This window comes from Brassica rapa, chromosome A01 (genome assembly GCF_000309985.2).
Source record: "Brassica rapa cultivar Chiifu-401-42 chromosome A01, CAAS_Brap_v3.01, whole genome shotgun sequence".
Classification (NCBI taxonomy): Eukaryota; Viridiplantae; Streptophyta; class Magnoliopsida; order Brassicales; family Brassicaceae; genus Brassica; species Brassica rapa.
The window spans coordinates 25,475,748-25,495,343 of record NC_024795.2 but is presented as its reverse complement, the minus strand read 5'-3'; the positions used below and the strand labels follow the sequence as shown (position 1 = coordinate 25,495,343).

General features: G+C 36.3%; 2 protein-coding genes across 5 annotated transcripts; one reads left to right on the top strand and one right to left on the bottom strand.

The window, feature by feature from the left end:
- Positions 1-1,555: 1,555 nt before the first annotated feature.
- Positions 1,556-11,548, bottom strand: LOC103842218 (phosphoinositide phosphatase SAC2). 4 transcript variants are annotated; one of them, XM_009118844.3, is made up of 17 exons: positions 11,133-11,546; positions 10,850-11,054; positions 10,609-10,774; positions 9,987-10,209; positions 9,810-9,886; positions 9,349-9,536; positions 9,173-9,270; positions 8,954-9,087; positions 8,749-8,871; positions 8,132-8,477; positions 7,931-8,052; positions 7,741-7,854; positions 7,495-7,668; positions 7,259-7,418; positions 2,215-2,225; positions 2,044-2,122; positions 1,556-1,974 (listed from the first exon to the last, which is right to left on the bottom strand). In XM_009118844.3, exons 1-17 carry the CDS (start codon positions 11,217-11,219, stop codon positions 1,876-1,878), a joined length of 2,406 nt encoding a protein of 801 aa, XP_009117092.1. In that variant the 5' UTR covers positions 11,220-11,546; the 3' UTR covers positions 1,556-1,875. The 4 variants fall into 4 exon arrangements, 3 of the variants coding, with proteins under 3 accessions (XP_009117092.1, XP_033141156.1, XP_033141161.1); XR_627948.2 differs by lacking the exon at positions 2,215-2,225 and having other exon boundaries at positions 7,235-7,418; positions 11,133-11,547; XM_033285265.1 differs by lacking the exons at positions 2,044-2,122; positions 2,215-2,225 and having other exon boundaries at positions 7,235-7,418; positions 11,133-11,548.
- A 5,283-nt stretch (positions 11,549-16,831) lies between these two features.
- Positions 16,832-19,052, top strand: LOC103842206 (GDSL esterase/lipase At3g14220). The gene is made up of 5 exons (XM_009118835.3): positions 16,832-17,721; positions 17,787-17,905; positions 17,973-18,173; positions 18,265-18,520; positions 18,614-19,052. Exons 1-5 carry the CDS (start codon positions 17,475-17,477, stop codon positions 18,868-18,870), a joined length of 1,080 nt encoding a protein of 359 aa, XP_009117083.1. The 5' UTR covers positions 16,832-17,474; the 3' UTR covers positions 18,871-19,052.
- Positions 19,053-19,596: the final 544 nt, after the last annotated feature.

Here is a 19,596-nt window from a genome sequence, read left to right as displayed (position 1 = left end):
ATGCCACGTGTCAGATTTTGGGAGAAATTTTTTCCGCTGATGTGGACGCCCTATGGAGCCTCAAAAGCTCCCTTTTATTAGTAGAGATTTTTCCATTTTTAATGTAAAACGGAAATGTTTAATAGACGAACTTGGACAAATAGTCAAAAAGTTATATTTATGTTTTTTTTTTCTTTTTTTTATAAAATAGTAATGTTACATTATGAAGATAAACCGTTTTTTTAGTGAACAATGGTAATCTTACATATGTTTAATGTAAATTTTCCATTTTTTATGTTGTATGTTTACATATTATTGTTATTTTTAAATGTAAAATGGTAATCTTACATATGTTTAATGTAGTATTTCCATTTTTATGTTGTATGTTTTACATATATTTATTATTTTCGAAATTATATATAATTTTTTTTGTTTTTTTTATAAAACGGGAATGTTACATTATGGAGATAAGCCGTCTTTTTTTAAGTGAAAAATAATAATCTTACATATGTTTAATGTAGTTTTTCCATTTTTTTATGCTGTATGTTTACATATTTTTTACAATTTTCAAAAATAAGTAATATTAAAATGTAAAACTATATTTTATGCCACGTGTCAGATTTTGGGAGAAATTTTTTCCGCTGATGTGGACGCCCTATGGAGCCTCAAAAGCTCCCTTTTATTAGTAGAGATTTCTTTCAATAAAAATAATATTTTTTTAATATAATAGTTTTTCAAAAGCTTAAGAGGTTTCAAAAAATCCTTTTAATAAATTTTGGTATATATTTCTTAAAATTTTTAAATTTTCATATTAACCATAGTTAAAAAGCTTTAATTGTGAGACCTCAACAATTATCCTATTATAACATTTTGTGTCAATAAAATTTGTAATACCGCTCATATACAAGATATGATGATTTGTCAATTGTATTTATATCTTGAATATTATAGGTAATGAACTAAAGATATAACTTATGTGTCAATATATGCTAAAATATCTTGGGAAAATTGATTTTACTATAATTGGTTGTGGAGAGTAATAATTCAATTATCTTCGAGCACGAGGGTGCGGCTGAGATTTCAGATTTGGTTTGATATTTTCTTTAGTGGCTCTCGCTCCAGAAGGTTCGAATGAATGTGGTCTTCTTCGTAAAGTGCTCTACACTCGGACGTCTTGTAGTTGTATCACCGTCCTTTTTTGGAAAGTTGTGCTTTTAGTTTTAAACACGTTAAATCATGTGGACCCACTGATGACTAATTTGTCGTTTTACGCAAGTAAATTATGAATGGGTTTGGTTAAAATCCTTTTGGAGGAATTAACCTCATTATCTACCTTTGTAATAATGTTAAATAGACCCCTGACACATTACTAAGCTGCTAAAGGTATCAACCAGAGCTTGACCTCGTTACAAAGTATCTATCCCAAAGATTGTAACTTGAAGGTTTTTGATGATTTAGAGGATACTGGTAATAACAGTATAAAACAGACAAACACATGTTTGTCTTTATGTAGACGTATCTTGATTAAAAGAGGTTGGTCCAAAACTGTCCAAACTCCACTCTAAAGGCTAGTTTGTAACGGTGGAAGAGTACTGAACATACTCTGTTTTATTGCATTCGGGATTCAAATCCAAACTCCAAAAAATGAAAATGTCACAAAGATATATCCAACAAGATCTAAGTTATGTTTTTCTGTATAAGTAAATTATATACAAGTTTGTCTACTCTCTCTTTTCTTTCATTTCTTTCACACCTTTTCACCATTTTTCTTCCAAATCTGATTAATGAATTAGCAGCGGTTAGTATATCCCTTCTCTGATACTTTTCTTTATTCACCAGCACTAACATGTATCTTCTTATTTTCTTTTGTTTGGTAAAAACAATGTAGCTCTCGTCTCACCAGAAATGTCCCTCTTCTTCATCCATCACCCACCTCACATAACCTTGAGGAATCCCACTAATGACTTCTCCCTCCATAGTTGTTACTTCATCTCTCTGGAAAAAAAAAGGTAAACAAATAAATATTTACCACATAAAGCAGACATTTGATATTTATTTTCTCACCTTTGTGTTAATGACACAAATCTCTGACTCTAGTTTTGTACTTTCAGGGATGGTTTCAAAAGATCTAACCAATGTTGATCTACATAAGATGAAAAACAATATCAACTTCAGACAACATGTTTTGGTTAGTAAATGAACTGATAAAGAGATCTTGTCTTCTAATTTTTTTACCTTCCGTAACTCTGATGTAGGAGACTCTTAGATTTACATAACCTAATCTAGAAGTTTTCCTTTTATTTCATGTTTTCTTTTTCTTATAGGGATTTACCTTTTTATGTTTTAGGCTCTCTCTATATAAGAGAGTTTTAGGTATTCTGTTTTGGACATTCATATCTTTTCTTATCAATAGAAGTTTTCAAGCTTTTATCTTTTCTAGTGGATTCCAGAGCTTAATATTCGAGTTCTTGCTTGAGAGCTTGATTTTGATCTAAGGGTTAGTGTTTGCTAACCTTAGTGATTTCCGACTGCATCAAGTGGTATCAGAGCAAGGTCTTCTCCTTCTCTTTTCGAAGCTTGATCAGCCATGGGTGATCAACCAGTAACCAAAGCCGACTTCGAGGGTTTCGCAGAAGGTTTAAGGGAGGCAACCACAAACCTCACTGCCGTAACTGCTCAATTGGCAAATCTGGTAACTGCGTTAAATAATCAGGTTGTGGCTTATCCCAATCAGGTTAATAACGCCGGTCAAAGAGGTGGAGAAAGAAGACCAATTCGGGGTCAACAAGGTCGAAACAATCGTGATGTTGTTGTTGATAATTCTAGTTCAGAAGAAGAATCAGAAGAAGAAATAGCTGAAGGAAACCAACAAAACAATTATGATTATCGGGTAAAAGCCGATATTCCATTGTTCTATGGAACTATGGGAGTGGAGGAGTTTCTTGATTGGCAAATTGATGTTGATCGATTTTTTGATGTCATGGGCGTTCCTGAGAATAAACAAGTTAAGATGGTAGCTGTCAAATTGAAGAAGACTGCTGCAGTGTGGTGGGATAAACTCGTTATCCAAAGGCAAAGACAAAGGAGAGGACCAGTTAGGACTTGGCGTCGAATGAAGCAATTAATGCTGGAGCGATTCTTACCGGAAGATTACGAACAAATTCTTTACAAGATGTATCTCGATTGTGTTCAAGGAAACAGAACTGTGACCGAGTACACAGCTGAATTCTTGCGTTTCTCTGAACGCAATGAGTTAGGCGAAACAGAGAATCAGAAGGTGGCTAGGTACATCAGTGGGTTAAAGGGTTCTCTTCAGGGAAAGATGGGTTTGCAAACCGTATGGACCGTGCAGGAAGCTTCCAGTCTAGCATTAAAAGCTGAGTTAATGGAGAAGTCATCACGCGGGTTCTCAACATTTAGAAGAAACACGGCTCAGACCAATTTTGAACCAACAAGTGAGAAAGAAAAGAGTGTAGCCAATAAAGACTCCAATCCGGGAAACAAAGGAGCTAGTAGCTCTAACTCAACCCAACAGAACAAGGCACCAGCTCAGAGACAAAACAATTCTTATGCTAAGCCTTCCATTGACAAGTGTTTCCGTTGCCAAGGACATGGTCATAAATCAAATGTCTGTCCAAGTCGGAGAACAGTTGCTATAATAGAGGAAGAAGATGAAGAGGATGAAAGGGATTTCGCTGAGAATGAAGAATATGAGGGAGCTGAATTCGCTGAAGAAGAATCTGGAGAGATGATAAACCTTGTGCTACAACGAGTCTTGTTATCATCTAAAGAAGAAGGCCAACGTAAGAATTTGTTTAGAACACATTGTTCTATTCAAAACAAGGTGTGTAATGTGATTGTGGATAATGGAAGCTCAGAGAATTTAGTTTCTCAAAAGCTGGTGGACTATCTGAAGCTACCCACAACCCGTCATGAGAAACCGTACGGTCTTGGTTGGGTGAAGAGAGGATCACAAGTTCGAGTTAGCATGACTTGCAAAGTTCTCATATCTATAGGTAAACATTATAAGGAGGAGATCACTTGTGACGTTCTTGACATGGATGTTTGTCACATTCTTCTTGGACGACCTTGGCAGTATGATAACGATATCACATATCGAGGTCGAGACAATGTGATAATGTTTACGTGGGGCAACCATAAAATTGCCATGGCACCTGTTAAGGATTTTTGTAACACTGCGAAGGAAAAGAAGTCAAGTTTCTTGGTTATGACACATGACGACAAAGAGCTTGATGGGGATGTTCAAGAAGCAAGGTGTTTCTATCCCTTGGTTGTTAAAGGGTTGTTGAGTGCAGTAACGGAGGAAACGTCAACCCCAAGAGAAGTGTTAGAAATTCTGGATGATTTCAAAGAGTTGATTGCGGAAGAACTTCCTAATGATCTACCTCCCATGAGAGATATTCAGCATCATATTGACTTGATTCCAGGATCCAGTCTGCCAAATCTTCCCCATTACCGTATGAGCCCTAAGGAGAATGAGATTTTAAGGGAACAGATTGAAGATTTGCTGAGAAAAGGATTTATTCGTGAGAGCATGAGTCCATGTGCCGTACCGGTTCTGTTAGTTCCTAAGAAAGGTAACCAGTGGCGGATGTGTGTTGATAGTAGAGCCATTAATAAGATAACCATTAAATATCGATTCCCTATACCCCGGTTGGAAGATATGCTTGATGAGTTGTCAGGTTCTAAGGTGTTTTCAAAGATAGATCTTCGAAGTGGTTATCATCAAATTCGAATCAGGCCTGGAGATGAGTGGAAAACTGCTTTTAAGAGTAAAGACGGATTATTCGAATGGATGGTGATGCCTTTTGGGTTGTCAAATGCTCCTAGCACTTTCATGAGATTAATGAACCAGGTTCTCCGCCCGTTCATTGGTTCTTTTGTGGTGGTTTATTTTGATGACATTTTGATATACAGTAAAACAAAAGACGAGCATATGGAACATTTGAAGCAAGTTTTGCAGGTTTTACAAGAAAACCAATTGTACATCAATCTTAAAAAATGTACGTTCAGCACCAACAAGCTGTTATTTCTTGGATTTGTTATTGGTGAAGAAGGGATTCAGGTTGACCAGGAGAAAGTGAGTGCCATAAGGGATTGGCCGGTTCCTAAGTCAGTCACTGAGATACGCAGCTTTCATGGTCTAGCTACTTTCTACAGAAGATTTGTTAGAGATTTTAGTACCATTACTGCGCCTATCACTGAGTGTTTGAAGAAAGGGAAGTTTCATTGGGGATCTGAACAGGAAGAGAGTTTTGCTTTAATTAAAGAGAGGCTTTGTACTGCACCAGTATTAGCCTTACCTGATTTTGACAAAGTGTTTCAAGTGGAATGTGACGCTAGTGGTGTGGGAATAGGTGCCGTCTTATCACAAGAAAAACGACCGATAGCTTTCTTTAGTGAAAAGTTAAGTGAAGCTCGCCAAAAGTGGAGCACATATGATCAAGAGTTCTATGCGGTTTTTCGAGCTCTTCGACAATGGGAGCATTACTTGGTTCAGAGAGAGTTTGTTCTATTTACAGACCACCAAGCTCTAAAGTACCTTCACAGCCAGAAAGTGATAAATAAGATGCATGCTCGTTGGGTAAGTTTTCTGCAAAAGTTTCCTTTCATTATTCAGCATAAGTCTGGGACTCTTAACAAGGTGGCAGACGCCTTGAGTAGAAGAGCTTCCTTACTCACTATCTTAGCACAAGAGGTTGTGGGTTTCGAGTCTTTGAAGGAGTTGTACGAATGTGATGTTGAATTCAAGGAGTTATGGGGCAAATGTAATGGGAAGCATCCTTCGGCAGATTTCCACATACGAGATGGTTATCTTTTTAAAGGAGACAGGCTGTGCATTCCTTGCTCGTCATTACGAGAAAAGTTGATTCGCGATTTGCATGGTGGCGGCCTTAGTGGTCATTTGGGAAGAGACAAGACCATTGCTAGCTTGGAGACAAGTTTTATTGGCCACATTTAAGGAGAGATGCGGGTGCTATAGTTAAAAGGTGTTATATCTGTCAGGTTTCTAAAGGACAATCTCAGAACACTGGACTTTATATGCCATTACCAATCCCAGAAGATATTTGGCAAGACTTGTCTATGGATTTTGTGCTAGGCTTACCTCGTACACAGCGAGGCGTCGATTCTGTGTTTGTGGTCGTTGACAGATTCTCCAAGATGTCGCATTTCATCGCCTGCAAGAAGACTGCAGATGCCTCTAACATCGCCAAGTTATTTTTTCGGGAAGTGGTTCGTCTTCATGGGGTTCCTAAGACAATAATTTCCGACAGAGATACCAAGTTTCTGAGTCACTTCTGGATTACACTTTGGAGAATGTTTGGAACCAGCTTGAAACGGAGTTCTACAGCTCATCCACAGACTGATGGGCAAACCGAGGTGACGAATAGAACTTTGGGGAATATGATTCGAAGTGTTTGTGGAGATAAACCGAAACAATGGGATCTGGCTTTACCTCAAGTGGAGTTTGCTTACAACAGTGCCGTGCACTCAGCTACAGGGAAATCACCTTTTTCTTTGGTCTATTGTTCTATTCCGAAGCATGTGGTCGATTTGGTTAAGTTGCCTAAAGCTCCTGGAGTTAGTATCTCAGCTGAGGCTATGGCAGAGGATATTCTAGCAACTAGAGACGCTGTCCGAGCGAAGTTAGAAGCAACTGGCCAAAAGAATAAAGAAGCAGCAGACAAGCGTAGAAGACTCAAGGTTTTCAAAGAAGGAGATGAAGTGATGGTGTTTCTACGAAAAGAAAGATTCCCCGTGGGCACATATCGCAAGCTACAGCCTCGCAAATATGGTCCATTCAAGATTTTGCGGAAGTTAAATGATAATGCTTATGTGGTGGCACTTCCAGAAGACATGAACATTTCTAATACGTTCAATGTGGCTGACATCTATGAATACCATGCTGATGGTGTTCTTTATCCAGAAGAGAACTCGGGGTCGAGTTCTTTCGAGGTGGAGGAGACTGATGTAGGAGACTCTTAGATTTACATAACCTAATCTAGAAGTTTTCCTTTTATTTCATGTTTTCTTTTTCTTATAGGGATTTACCTTTTTATGTTTTAGGCTCTCTCTATATAAGAGAGTTTTAGGTATTCTGTTTTGGACATTCATATCTTTTCTTATCAATAGAAGTTTTCAAGCTTTTATCTTTTCTGGTGGATTCCAGAGCTTAATATTCGAGTTCTTGCTTGAGAGCTTGATTTTGATCTAAGGGTTAGTGTTTGCTAACCTTAGTGATTTCCGACTGCGTCAAACTCTCATCTTCACAAGAGGCTCCTGAAGAAGAAACCCAATCCATATCAAAAGCTGCACACGTACACTGGTCACCACCATCCCTATCATCATTATAGCAGAAGCAATCGTTTTCAAGTATCTCGTCTAAACCTATATCCTCCAGTATCGGTGGTGGAGCACTGCGAACACAAACACATTCTCCATATTTAGCTGACAACAACCTTAATGTAAAACATTTATTTGACAGTTTTTTACCTGAAACTACCAGCAATCATGGCAGTAGTTTTAGAAGTTGAGATGATCTCAGGTGCTGAATCTGAAAGACCTTTAACTTCTTCATCCTTCTCACCTAAACCATGTCTACCAGCTACTGTACTACTGCCCTCGCTAAGGATGCTACTTTCTGATAAAGATCGTTTCATCGTAGACCTAAACGCATGGGAAAAAAATGTAATGTAAGTAACATAACATGTTTCAAACTACTCTACAAGTGTAAAGTACCTTGAGATCTCAGGTACAGAACTGGCAAGAAACCTTGCTGCATTGTAATGCTGATCAGAACCTAATTCCCATAACGCTGGCTTATCTGGTTGTGGCTGAAAGTATCCCAAGAACCTGTAGAAGAAGAGTACAAGTGAAACGTGTCATTACCAGATGGCTTAGAAAGAGAGAAAAGTTTAAGACAGCATACAAGTTAATTGCATCTTGCTTTTCAGCATCCATATAAGCGTTACTATAGTAACGTTGCAATGTTCTGAATAGTTCTTGTGACTGAGTAGCCGCTTTCCACTGACCACGCCTTTCACAAAATATCTATCCACAGAAAATAAGATCATTGCAAGGTTTAATAACAAGGCAACAAAGTAATGTCCAGAGAAGCTAAGAAAGGGACCTTGTTGTGTGCAGCTGATCCTCCATACTGAAGCGCAAGAGTATCGCCCATTGTCTCATAAACTCCCATCAAATCTTCAGCGAGAGGATTATCTAGATCAATAGTATCAGACTCTGTCAATCCCAAAGCATGGAGCTGACGCCCGAATGCTACCAAACCGTAAGCGTACTGAGCAACATTGGTGCGGTCTAAACAGTCTATGCAGTTAGTCCTCAAGACTCCTTTCTGAAACATGGTGGCTTCCTTTTGCCGATCCTTGCTGTCATTACCATTTTCCACCGCTGAGTCTGATGCAATCTCATCTTTAGTGGGAAGATCATAAGTAGAACATTCACCAATATTGTTCCTGCAATAAGAACCAAGAGGTTATAAATCAAACCAAAGGCTATTTGGTAGCAACACAATGGTAAGCACATGGCCGGTCCTGGGCAAAACTGAATGAAACATTCGCCTATAGCCCCCAAACCTTTTGAAAAAAATTACATAGTTCAAAAATAAAATAAAATTTATTGAATTTTTTATTAAATCGTCTATAGTCTCTAGAATATCAGGACCTGTCCTTTGTAGCAAGAAGCTACGTAGAGGTAAAAAAAATGTTGGTAAATTTAGATACTCACTCCACGGTGGATGGATTCTGGTTCTGAAACCCATCTGAAGTTAGCTGACAGTAGAAGATGCCAGTCAAGTTCAGTGCATACGTAGCCAACCTGCCGAGAATCCCCAACACGTTTGTGCCTTTTCTGCAAATAAAAACAATGTTCAGTAGTAAGCATGTTGTGTTAACTTATAAGCAAATGAGGGTTGTGTCTCCATTCAACGTACTTTCTGGAGTGTTTATGCAAATCCCAGTGAAGAGGCCTTAGACGCTCCTCCTTGCTTAGACCTTTGTTTATAAACTTAATTGCATTTGCGAACTCTACACGGAGAATAGTCTCTCTAGGCCTCTTTTCACGTGTCTGTTTTTTTAACAATCAAATGAATATTAGAGCCTTGAATCAAGATTTTGTAACTTCATTGACAAGTCAGAAAAAGAAAACAAACCTTGATCAAGTTGAGTACTATGATTGGATTCCCATATCTCTTTGCTAGATTTTCGAAGTGTAGTCTGGTTGCTTCGAAGTTAGGGTCTTTCGCTGACACTTTACACATAGAAAAGAGAACTCAGCACACAGAAAACAAGAATCAAAAGCAGAAAAGAAATTGATTGAAGATCATACATGTTATATCAGGTTTGATATTCAAGCGTGAAGTCTCCTGAGACCAGAACAAAGGTATGGAGCCACGGTTCTGAACTACAGAACTTATTCTGACGGGACGGCCATCTTGAGGTTCCTCGTAAACAATCTGCTCTGTCTCAACATCATTAGCTACCCTGCCTTTCTCGTTCACACCACGTTTCAGGTATCTGCAGAACAAGATAGAATATTACAAAACTTATGTGGTGTACTTAGAGGTGATTTGTATTAAAACTACAAATCCACTGTTATTCAAATATGAATTACAAAAACTCATTTAAAATCCATTTTTATTGACTGACATTTCATAAAATACTTTTAAACTCTCCAACTAAAATTATCGAAAAACTCATTAAAAATCAAATCACTTCAAATTCTATATTGAATACAGCTTAACCAAATGAACAGCAGAGATAGCACAAGCTCAGGTGAAGTGGTTGTACCTTGTGCCAGCATAATGCCTAGATCGGCGAGCAATTAGAGTCAATCTAAAGTTCTTCTCGGAAACTGATAGTTTAACCTAAACATTAGACACAAAAAAAGCCATTTTATAATGTGCATATCTCAGAATGTTAGAAAACGTAATAGAAACCATAGTACCAGTTAGTAAAATGTATTACCTGTTTGAAGAATCCATACACCAAGGCAACTGTCCACATACAATCCCTACCATTGTTTCGAATCCGTCGAGTTAAGTATTCGTTCCAGACAAACATAGATTCATAGTAAGTGTGTCCTTCAGCATTGTTTGACATATTCCTCTGAAGTGAGTGCATGATATGATAGGAATAGCTGAAGAAGAAGTCCTTTGTGAGATCAACTGTGCAGAGAAGCCTCTTGTACCTATAAAAATTTCCAAACAAGACAAAAGAAACAAGCAAAAAAAAAAAAGAAACATGATTCAGTACCTGGATCAGTAAATAATCTAAAAAACATATCAACAAACAGAAGAAATCAAAATTAGAATAAAATATTAAATAAAAAAACTCTCCCTTAACATATCAAATTATATACAACAAAACAGAAGTGTGCCCACTGTACCTAGAAATAGTAAAAAAAGCAAAAATAAAAGTGCAACAAGATGGAAACACTAATCTGCTGGATCAAAGTAGAGAGAAGAAAAAAAAAGAGTAGAATCTAAAGTACAAGTGGAAAAAGTTTTTAATAATTTCTAAATGTAAATAAGGTACCAAGGTACAGTTTTTTTTTTTCAATTTACAAGCAGAAGTGACATAAGAAGACCTTTTCTCATCCTTAGAATAAGCCACACTGGATAGAACAGAAGCATGTGGAATCGTAACAATCCTGCTCTTTGCTACACCATAAACAGTATGCCCACAAACTTCACCAAGCTTCCTTCTTTTAGTGATTATCAGCATGTAGTAAGGTCCCAAGAACCTTATGAATCCTATGAAACCAAGAAGAAAATGTCAAAACTAGCAACTAGTGGAGCACAAGATTTGGTGTAATAAGAAACGTTTACCGATGATCCCGTAGCAAGTGGTGACGAATTTTAACCCACCGGCTGATCTGTTCCCTTCGTGTATCCTCCTCAGAGTCTCGAAGCATTCGGATTCTGTGTAAGGAGTTGAGTCTTGGTGAAAGTTGAGCTCTGTGGGCTCTGTTCTGTCTAGCTTGAGAACCTTCCAAAAGGTTCGGTTTTTATCTCTTCCGATCATGTAGAAGTTCTGTTGTTCAGACAAAAAACGACAAAAGGTTTAGACTTTTAGCAAATCTATGGATGAGAGAGAGAGAGGAATTGTTACCGAGCGTGTTTCGTAAAGTCTGAACTTTTGTAAGAAGGAAGAACTCGTGTCGACTTCTTGGTCTATCGATCTCTCTGGCGCGGCCATTTGAATTACTCTTGAGAACCGGAGCTCCGATAAAGTCGGGTCCTTTCGACTTTACAACTGAATCTGACTTCACATACACAGACTAGACAAATTTTTGAAAAGGAAAAAAAAAACGAATCTTTCAATTACAACTGTACTCAGAAACTTAGGACAAGACGATGTACGATAACCCTTTTGGTAATAAGATCTACAGTTCGAGATTTTGTAGGTTTGAGATTAGTAGATGGAGAAGAGAGAAGATGATGACAGAGCTGCGGTGACCGGAACCACAGAAACAAATTAACGAGAGAGAGAAAAAAGGGTTTAAAAGTTTTTAACTTTAGGCGCTCGTTTATATATATATCCTAAGTAATTTTAATTTTTGTCGTTAGTCAAAATTAATTAAAAAATGGTTTATTAGTAATACGAGCTTAGAACATTCACATTCAAAATATATTATGAAATGTTTTAGGCCGACTAATACGAGCTGAAAACTTTCACACACATATAAATTATGAACTGATTTTTTTCTGGAAGTGTTGAACAATAGAACCCATCAATTCAAATTCAAAATATATTATAATTTTAGAATGAATGATAACATGGCAAAACTTTTGTGTGACAAATGATGTAAGAAAATGTACAGAAATGTTAGAAAAATCATTCAACATTATAACTAATATAAATAAGAAAAAATGAATTTATATTTACAAATTGATAGGAGATTATGAATATATAAAAAAAGTGAAACTGTAACTTTTAAAATGATGTAAGAGGGGAGAAAATATTAGCGCTACAAAGACTGAACTATGTAGATTATTTATCTTAGCTTAACATAATACATGATTAGAGAAGATATAATGAATGTATTTACTATTTCTTTTTTTTTTTGGAAAATTATGTATATACTATATTGATCATTTTTATTGTATGTCACCGTAGACGCAAAAATGTAAATGGACGAAATTCTACCGTTTTCATTTTTTCTATTCCGTTTGCTTTTACATCATGCTAAAGATTAACAAGCTAAATATCATGAAGTCAATGATAAATGTGATCAGCATTTCCGGAATTTCAGTTACTTTGTAATATAAAAAATCATGTCAAACTCGTTTTCACCTATCATTAGAGCAAAAAAATACAAAGAACAAAGGATCCATGTCCTTCTTACCGTGTGAAGATTAATCAAACGTGTACGGGTGTACAAAACTATAAACTCCCTTGAATAATATTGATGGATCCTTCTATTTGATTTAAGATATTTTGTGATGTGATTAAATTAATTATTTCTATTAGTTTACTAAATCAAAATATGTTTATGGTATTTAGTCAAATTATTTATACGTTTTTGTATGATGTGACATGTAAGGTTGCGAAGGTGTCGGTACATATAAAGACAAATTAAAAATACGAAGTCGACGAACATAAAATAAATAGTAAGCAGTTCTTTCAGGAGTATGATATAACATTTGTGATTCACCAAAACAAATCCGAAGATCTGGTTACCTTTGATTTGTAACCAAAAAAAAAGTAATATTAAAGTATATAACACATATACAACTTTCATTGTTTTGAATAAATAGTCGTCGAGCTACATGAACGTGTTAATAACCAATGATACATAAGCCATATAAATAAATAAAAATAACCAATGATACTTTTTTTTGGTCGATAAATAACCAATGATACATTGGATACAGTTAACGAAATATTACAGTGATAACTAAAATTTACAGATAAGAGGTGGGCAAAATAAACATCATAACTCAAAAGTATCATAAGTAAGTTGGATTCGACTTGCCGTCGGACTATTGGCCTCTCAAAAAGTTGTTCATTGGAGAGTAGAATCATTAGAGAGCAACTAGCGAATGTAATATTTTTTTTTTGGTAATCCGAATGGAATATTATTATTAGCAAAAAAAAAGGAGAATATACTATTCTTGTATTCCCTCGCCAACTTGATATTGAGACTATCATAATTTAATTCCGAACTTAAAGAGTTTTTAGTGTAACTATTTCTTTCGTTTACCAAAATTTCAAGATCTTCCTTATATATATGAATATATCTAATCAAAGTCTTTGCAAATGATACACGTTTCAACTTATGTCATTATCTAAAAATCGTTCTAGTTATAATTCGCACTCAAAATAAATAGTATTTTTTCTTGACTAAAGGCATTCTAAAGAAGTTTTTTGTACACCCTCTCAAAATAAATAGGTAAACCTAGCTAATTGCTCCACTTGTCAAATGATACACGTTTCAACTTATAATATTGAGGGTCTTCAATAGTTGCATTAATGCAATAGTTATACATACATGATACATTCTTTCATACTTTCTCAACCAAAAATAGAACCTTTGGCAAAAAATAATTTATATATAAAACTCTCCGAACCGTTGGTTTTTGTATATCCGACGGCTAGGAAACCACGAAGATCTGTACTATCACAGCATGAGAAATATCCTGAAATGAGGAACTGGAGACAGCTAGCTTGTTGATCAAAAAAAAAGAAAAAAAGAAAAAAAGGAGACAGCTAGCTTAATGACGTGGCACAGCATGGGCCTATTATCGTATCACAACGAGCATCACGTGGATATTGTCTGGACCACCGTGGCAGCCATTTTTCTACGTAATTAACTGTTTAAATTGCGACTCACTCTTAACATTTCTGCTACGTGACGTGGAGCTTTTGTAAGCAATCATTGGTTTCTCTTTTATATTTTTTCCTCTTTCTTCTTTTAGAAATAAAGCTGATAAATAATTAGATTCTCGTGAAAACGTTAAACCACTAAATTTATCATCACTGAAAAGTTTTGCACTAAACATTATCGTCCTTTTTTCATAATACAAAAGGTCCGAGTAAACATATGATTTTATTTGTATACTTGATTGTGTTCTATCAAAAACATTTTGAGAACGAAGCTATTTAATAATTTATATCTTTTTTTACGGCTAAGACCATCTCCAATGATACACTATAATTTTTTCTATATTTCACTCAAAAATAGAGTGACTCTATTATGGAGTTGGATTTACTCCAATGGTCCACTCTATAATAGAGTTACTTTATAATATAATGAAATATAGAGTAACTCTATTATAGAGTGAACCATTGGAGCAAATTCAATTCTATAATAGAGTTACTCTATTTTAGTGTAAGAGCATCTCCAAGGGGACTCTATTTTTTCCTCTATAATTTACATTAAAATAGAGTAACTCTATTATAGAGTTGAATTTGCTCCAATAGTTCACTAGAGTGAAATATTGAGTAATCTTATTTTTTTACTCCAAATATAGAGTGAAAAAACAAGAATACTCTATATTTCACTCTATTATAGAGTAACTCTATTGTAGAGTGAACCATTGGAGCAAATCCAACTCTATAATAGAGTTACTCTATTTTAGAGTGAAATATAGAGAAAATTATAGTGTACCATTAGAGATGGTCTAAATTATAGAGGAAAAAATAGAGCTCATTGGAGATGCTCTAAATGACTAAGACTTGAACATCCTGCAATGCTATTTCCTATCCGTATGTGCGTCTCAAAACTAATAAATATTTATTTCAAATTGATTAAAAATTTTAAAACTAGACAAAATATATCTGCTTTTTCAAGTACACACCAAATGTCAAAGGGATACCAACAAACTCTGAATTAACGAGTGTGTTTTTTTTTTTTTGACTAAAATTAACGAGTGTGTTAAGAGATACAAAAACAGAGAATTGGGAATTAGAGTCGAAAATTTGGAAACTAATGAAATTTGTAATGATTGAGGAACATGTGTCCTTTTTGGCAACCACTCCTTCATCATCCCTTCCTTTTCTTGTTCTGGAATTTATTACTAAGTTCAACCAACTAATGACTTTTTAGTACAATGCCATTTTCAAAATTTTAGTGTCACGTTAGAAACAAATCAACTTATCTCTAATAAAAAGTGGGAAAATGTAAAAACTGTACTGTGTACATCAGAATACTTAAAACCAACTCGTAATAAGTAAACAATCATATATTTTATTTGTTTTAGTTGTTTTTGGGGGGTTAAAATTAGACAAAAAGGCACAAATGAAACTATTCTAAAATGTCATCTATCTTAGTGCCACTTTCATCCAATACACTTGACTGAACAATAATAATGTGCGATGGAATCCATTATACTGTAATAATGTTCGCATACTCGCAACAAAACAAAAGTGAAAATAAAAACCGATAAATGATAAAACAAAGGAAGTGATAGTAAACTGTAACATAGTAGTAATATATATGGACATATGTATATGCATGCGTCTGTAGCAACTAATGAAGAATATATATGAGCGTTACAAACTTCATGAAATGAACAGGATGAGGTTCTTTGATTTATGTGTAAACAGTTAAAAAATCCTAGATTCTGGTATGTATTAAATGTCACACCATTTTTGTTTTCTTGCAACAAATGTCGCACCTTTATTGGTGGGGGGTGGGGACACCTTTAAAAATTTCTCATTGCATAAAATTAAATGTGATAAAAGTGGTGACCACTGTTTTACGAGAACCAACTTTGGATCACAACCAAAACGCCCTTTGTTACCTCCGAATTTTATTAAGGGACAAAAGTCCAAACGGGCAAAAGCCCAACAACATAAAACATAAAACGAAAGGCCTAAACAACAGACCAACTTAACAGAACCGATTTTGGGCCGCCAGCTCAAAAAGAAAAAAATCCGTCGAAGAAGCAAGTCGTCTCTATCCACCACGTGGCCGGTTGCCCAGCAATCTGAATCCACGCGTCAAGATCGGAGATGACTTTCTTCCACCGGTGCCAAACTGGAGATGCGACGGAACTCCGCTGTCAGCGGAAGCTAACCGAAGAAGAAACTCGATCAAGCCAAGCAATTTTCAAATCGATCAAGTCGCTCACCAGATCTACGCTTCTAAAGACAATCTTCATCGATCCCTCCTACAACCTTCGATCTTCTTACATGAAAGCCAGTCATCTTTATAGATGAAAAATCGCCCGAAGATGAAAAAATCTTTAAAGGAAAGGAGGAAGAAGGCGTCGAAGATGATGAAGGAGAGAGGATTGAACGGATGGATAACAGGAAATGTCGATCGACTAACCGAGACAAACTCGGTGATAAGTCGAACAGCTCCGCCAAGGAGAGCGCGAGCCGCCGGAATCAGAAGCTGGCTATACCCGTCAAGAGAACCGCGGTATACCGGAGACAAAAGCCGAACAGCTCCGTCGAGGGGAACGCGAGCCGCCGGATTCAAAAGCCAGCTATACCCGTCGAGTGGACCGGGTTGACTAAAGAGAAAACCACAAATTACTCTTAGAAAAAAAAACTTTAGATTAATTAAAAAAATATACATAGAACCAAAATGAACCAGGATTTTGGAATAGATGTTGAAGCCCATGTAGAAGCCCAGTTAGTAAAGTGAAGGACTACTAACTTTACCCGTTTGTTCGTCAAGTGACGTGCTATGTCGAAGCCCAGATTTTGAAGCAAATGGCCACAGTGAATAAGCCCATGCATGATGGTAGAAGTTCTCACGAGAGCACAACTACCCTATTCAATTTCTGAATTAAAAGAAATCTAAGAAAGCACTCATGCTTGAACTTTCAACCGCTGGTAAACATTTGAAGAAAACATGATTTATTACTCCCTCTGTATTCTTTTACATGACGTTTTATAGTTTACACACAAATTAAGGCAAATTGCTACAAAGTCATTTCTATCCTTTTCAGTAATTGACCATCATCTAACGTAACACATTATTCCATATTGAAACTCGAGTTTGTTAGTTTACAAAAAAAAAAAAAAAAAAAAAAACTCGAGTTTGTTGACTAGAAATAATAACATGAGGGTAAATAACGCCATATCTTATCATATTATGCATAGTTTTTTGAAAACGTCAAATATAATGAGACAAAAAAAGAGTCTAAAACGTCTTGTAAAAGAATACGGAGGGAGTAATATTTACTCTGTCCACACCAATCGGGATAGCGTATATTATTCGTTCTGGTTCCTAATGGGGTAACATCACATGATTCACAACTCTCCCCCACCACACTGTCTCAATTAAATATGGATCGTGGATCTAAACACATTAGTTACGACGTAATTAAAGCGGTTAGTTTCGGTTTAAAATGGTTTACTTCTACATAAAAATCAACCAACCGAGTTAATCTCGGTTTGGTTTGGTTTAGTAGATCACATAACAAACACTTCAGACAACAAGTATAAAAGTCCAGACACAAGTACAACTCACAACTCCACTTACAAAAGACAAAAATGGCAATCAACCGTAATTTAATTATCTTCGCAGGGTTATTAGCGTCTTTTTCACTCGCCAGTTTCCCGGCAAACGTTGCCGGCGAGCCACCTCTCTTGTTCACCTTCGGCGACTCTTCCTACGATGTAGGCAACACCAAGTTCTTCTCATCAGCGTTCGATCCGGCCACCACCTGGCCATACGGCGAGTCCATCGACTTTCCGACCGGTCGTTGGTCTGACGGCAACATTGTCCCAGATTTCGTTGGTACATATATAACAAGTACATGCAAGTCTTTTACTTCTTTCTAAAGTTCTTGTAACTGCAACCAGGTCGATTGGTTGGTAATCACGAACCGGTACCTCCGGTTCTTGATCCAAAAGCTGATCTCTCTCGTGGAGCAAGCTTTGCCATTTCTGGAGCAACTGTTCTTGGATCTCCATCTGACACTGTACGCTTTTGTCTTTTTACGCTTTTAAGACTAAAGTGGATTTGTAATGACTTTCTTGTTTTGGCAGATGAGTTTCGGACAACAGATATTGAAGTTTATTGAGTTACATAAGAAGTGGAGCGATAAAGAACGAGCAGAAGCTATATACATGATCAACATCGGAGCTGATGATTACTTAAATTTCGCCAAGGCTCATCCAAATGCTAATCCTGTGGAGCAAGTTGCTTTTGTTGCCCGTGTTCTTCAAAAGCTATCCAGAGATCTAATGGTATGTAGGTTTCTACAAAAGTTACTGGAACGGTTTAGATCTGGTCCGGTCCGGTCAACACTGAACCGGGAAATGTATTTGTGATATGCAGAGTTTGTACAAGTCAGGTGGGGCGAGGAAGCTTGCGGTACAGAACTTGGGACCGCTTGGTTGCTTACCGATAGTGAGACAAGAGTTTAAGACAGGTGAAAGTTGTATGGAGATGGTTAACTTTATGGTGAAAACACACAATGAACGGCTTGGTCCTGTGCTCTTTGCTATGACCGTACGATTCCGTAGCTTACGGTACAGCGTCTTTGATTTCAACGGTGAAATTCTCCGAAGGATCAACGAACCATCACGCCACGGTAATTAAAGAAAAACTCCCTTTTAAAAGCATTTATGATATATTTGTTCTAGTAATTATAATTTGAAATGAAAATCGCGGTTTTGATGGTTAGGGTATACTGATACGACGACATCTTGCTGTGGTACTGGATCGAGAAATGCGTTCGGGTGTGGTTATAGCAACGTGCATTCGAAACTATGCAGTTACCAGAAGGGATTTTTGTTCTTTGACGGGCGTCACAACACTGAGAAAACTGATGAAGAGATTGCCAATCTGTTCTATGCTGGAGACAAACATGTTGTCTCTCCGGTGAACATAAGGGATCTTGTAGGTAAATCGGTGACTTTTCTTCCAGCGCAAGAAATCTAGAAAAGCCCTAGTTTCGTTCTGGTTGACTGTTTCTTTGTGAAATAAGTAAACGGCTGTTTGTTTGTAAGCTATAAAACTCATTTTCAATTGAGAATAAACAAAAAGTACCGTTTCTTGATTATGATCTTCAAAATCTTGCAACAATCTATGTAAATCTTCAAATTATTATTATCATACAACCATCAAATTTACTGGCGTTTGTAACACAAACATATGAAGCGTACTTAAAGCTATTTTTTCCTTCTAAAATATAAAAATGTATGTGATATATAAGTAGAGCAACACCTCTCTTTGTATGGTGATAGTGACTCGAAGCCAGCTATAAAAAAAATTAAGAGAAATAGTACAGACGTTTCTGGACAATTTCTTCTTTTGAATGGTCTAAGTACGATTATTATATGGGAGGGAACTATTGAAAAGATAAACTATAACTGAAGCAGTCAGTCAATCTTTGTATAAAACTATGCTTGAAATAATTGAATTCAAGGCTATATTATATATATGTATATATATATCAGTTTCTTGGCTCTCAAGGTACCCGCTGGTCATTGGAAAAGTTTTAAGTGTCATGATGTAAGCGGATTAGTTAATGAACTTGCGCCAGTTCAGCTAATGAAAAATTTTGGCAAAATTTGAGCCGATAATTTCTTGTCTCTCAATTTCTCTTTGTTTTATTTTAAGCAAATATTATAGCAATAAAGTAACATTTTGTAAGGCAGGGAAAGA

Coding starts and splice junctions, on each gene's coding strand:
- LOC103842218 (XM_009118844.3), bottom strand. CDS start 11,219: ATGGCCGCGCCAGAGAGATCGATAGACCAAGAAGTCGACACGAGTTCT. Junction 8,053..8,131: donor GATCAGCTGCACACAACAAG/GTCCCTTTCTTA, acceptor TTCTGTGGATAG/ATATTTTGTGAAAGGCGTGG. Junction 7,669..7,740: donor TCTGTACCTGAGATCTCAAG/GTACTTTACACT, acceptor CCATGCGTTTAG/GTCTACGATGAAACGATCTT.
- LOC103842206 (XM_009118835.3), top strand. CDS start 17,475: ATGGCAATCAACCGTAATTTAATTATCTTCGCAGGGTTATTAGCGTCT. Junction 17,906..17,972: donor TTGGATCTCCATCTGACACT/GTACGCTTTTGT, acceptor TTGTTTTGGCAG/ATGAGTTTCGGACAACAGAT. Junction 18,174..18,264: donor AGCTATCCAGAGATCTAATG/GTATGTAGGTTT, acceptor TGTGATATGCAG/AGTTTGTACAAGTCAGGTGG.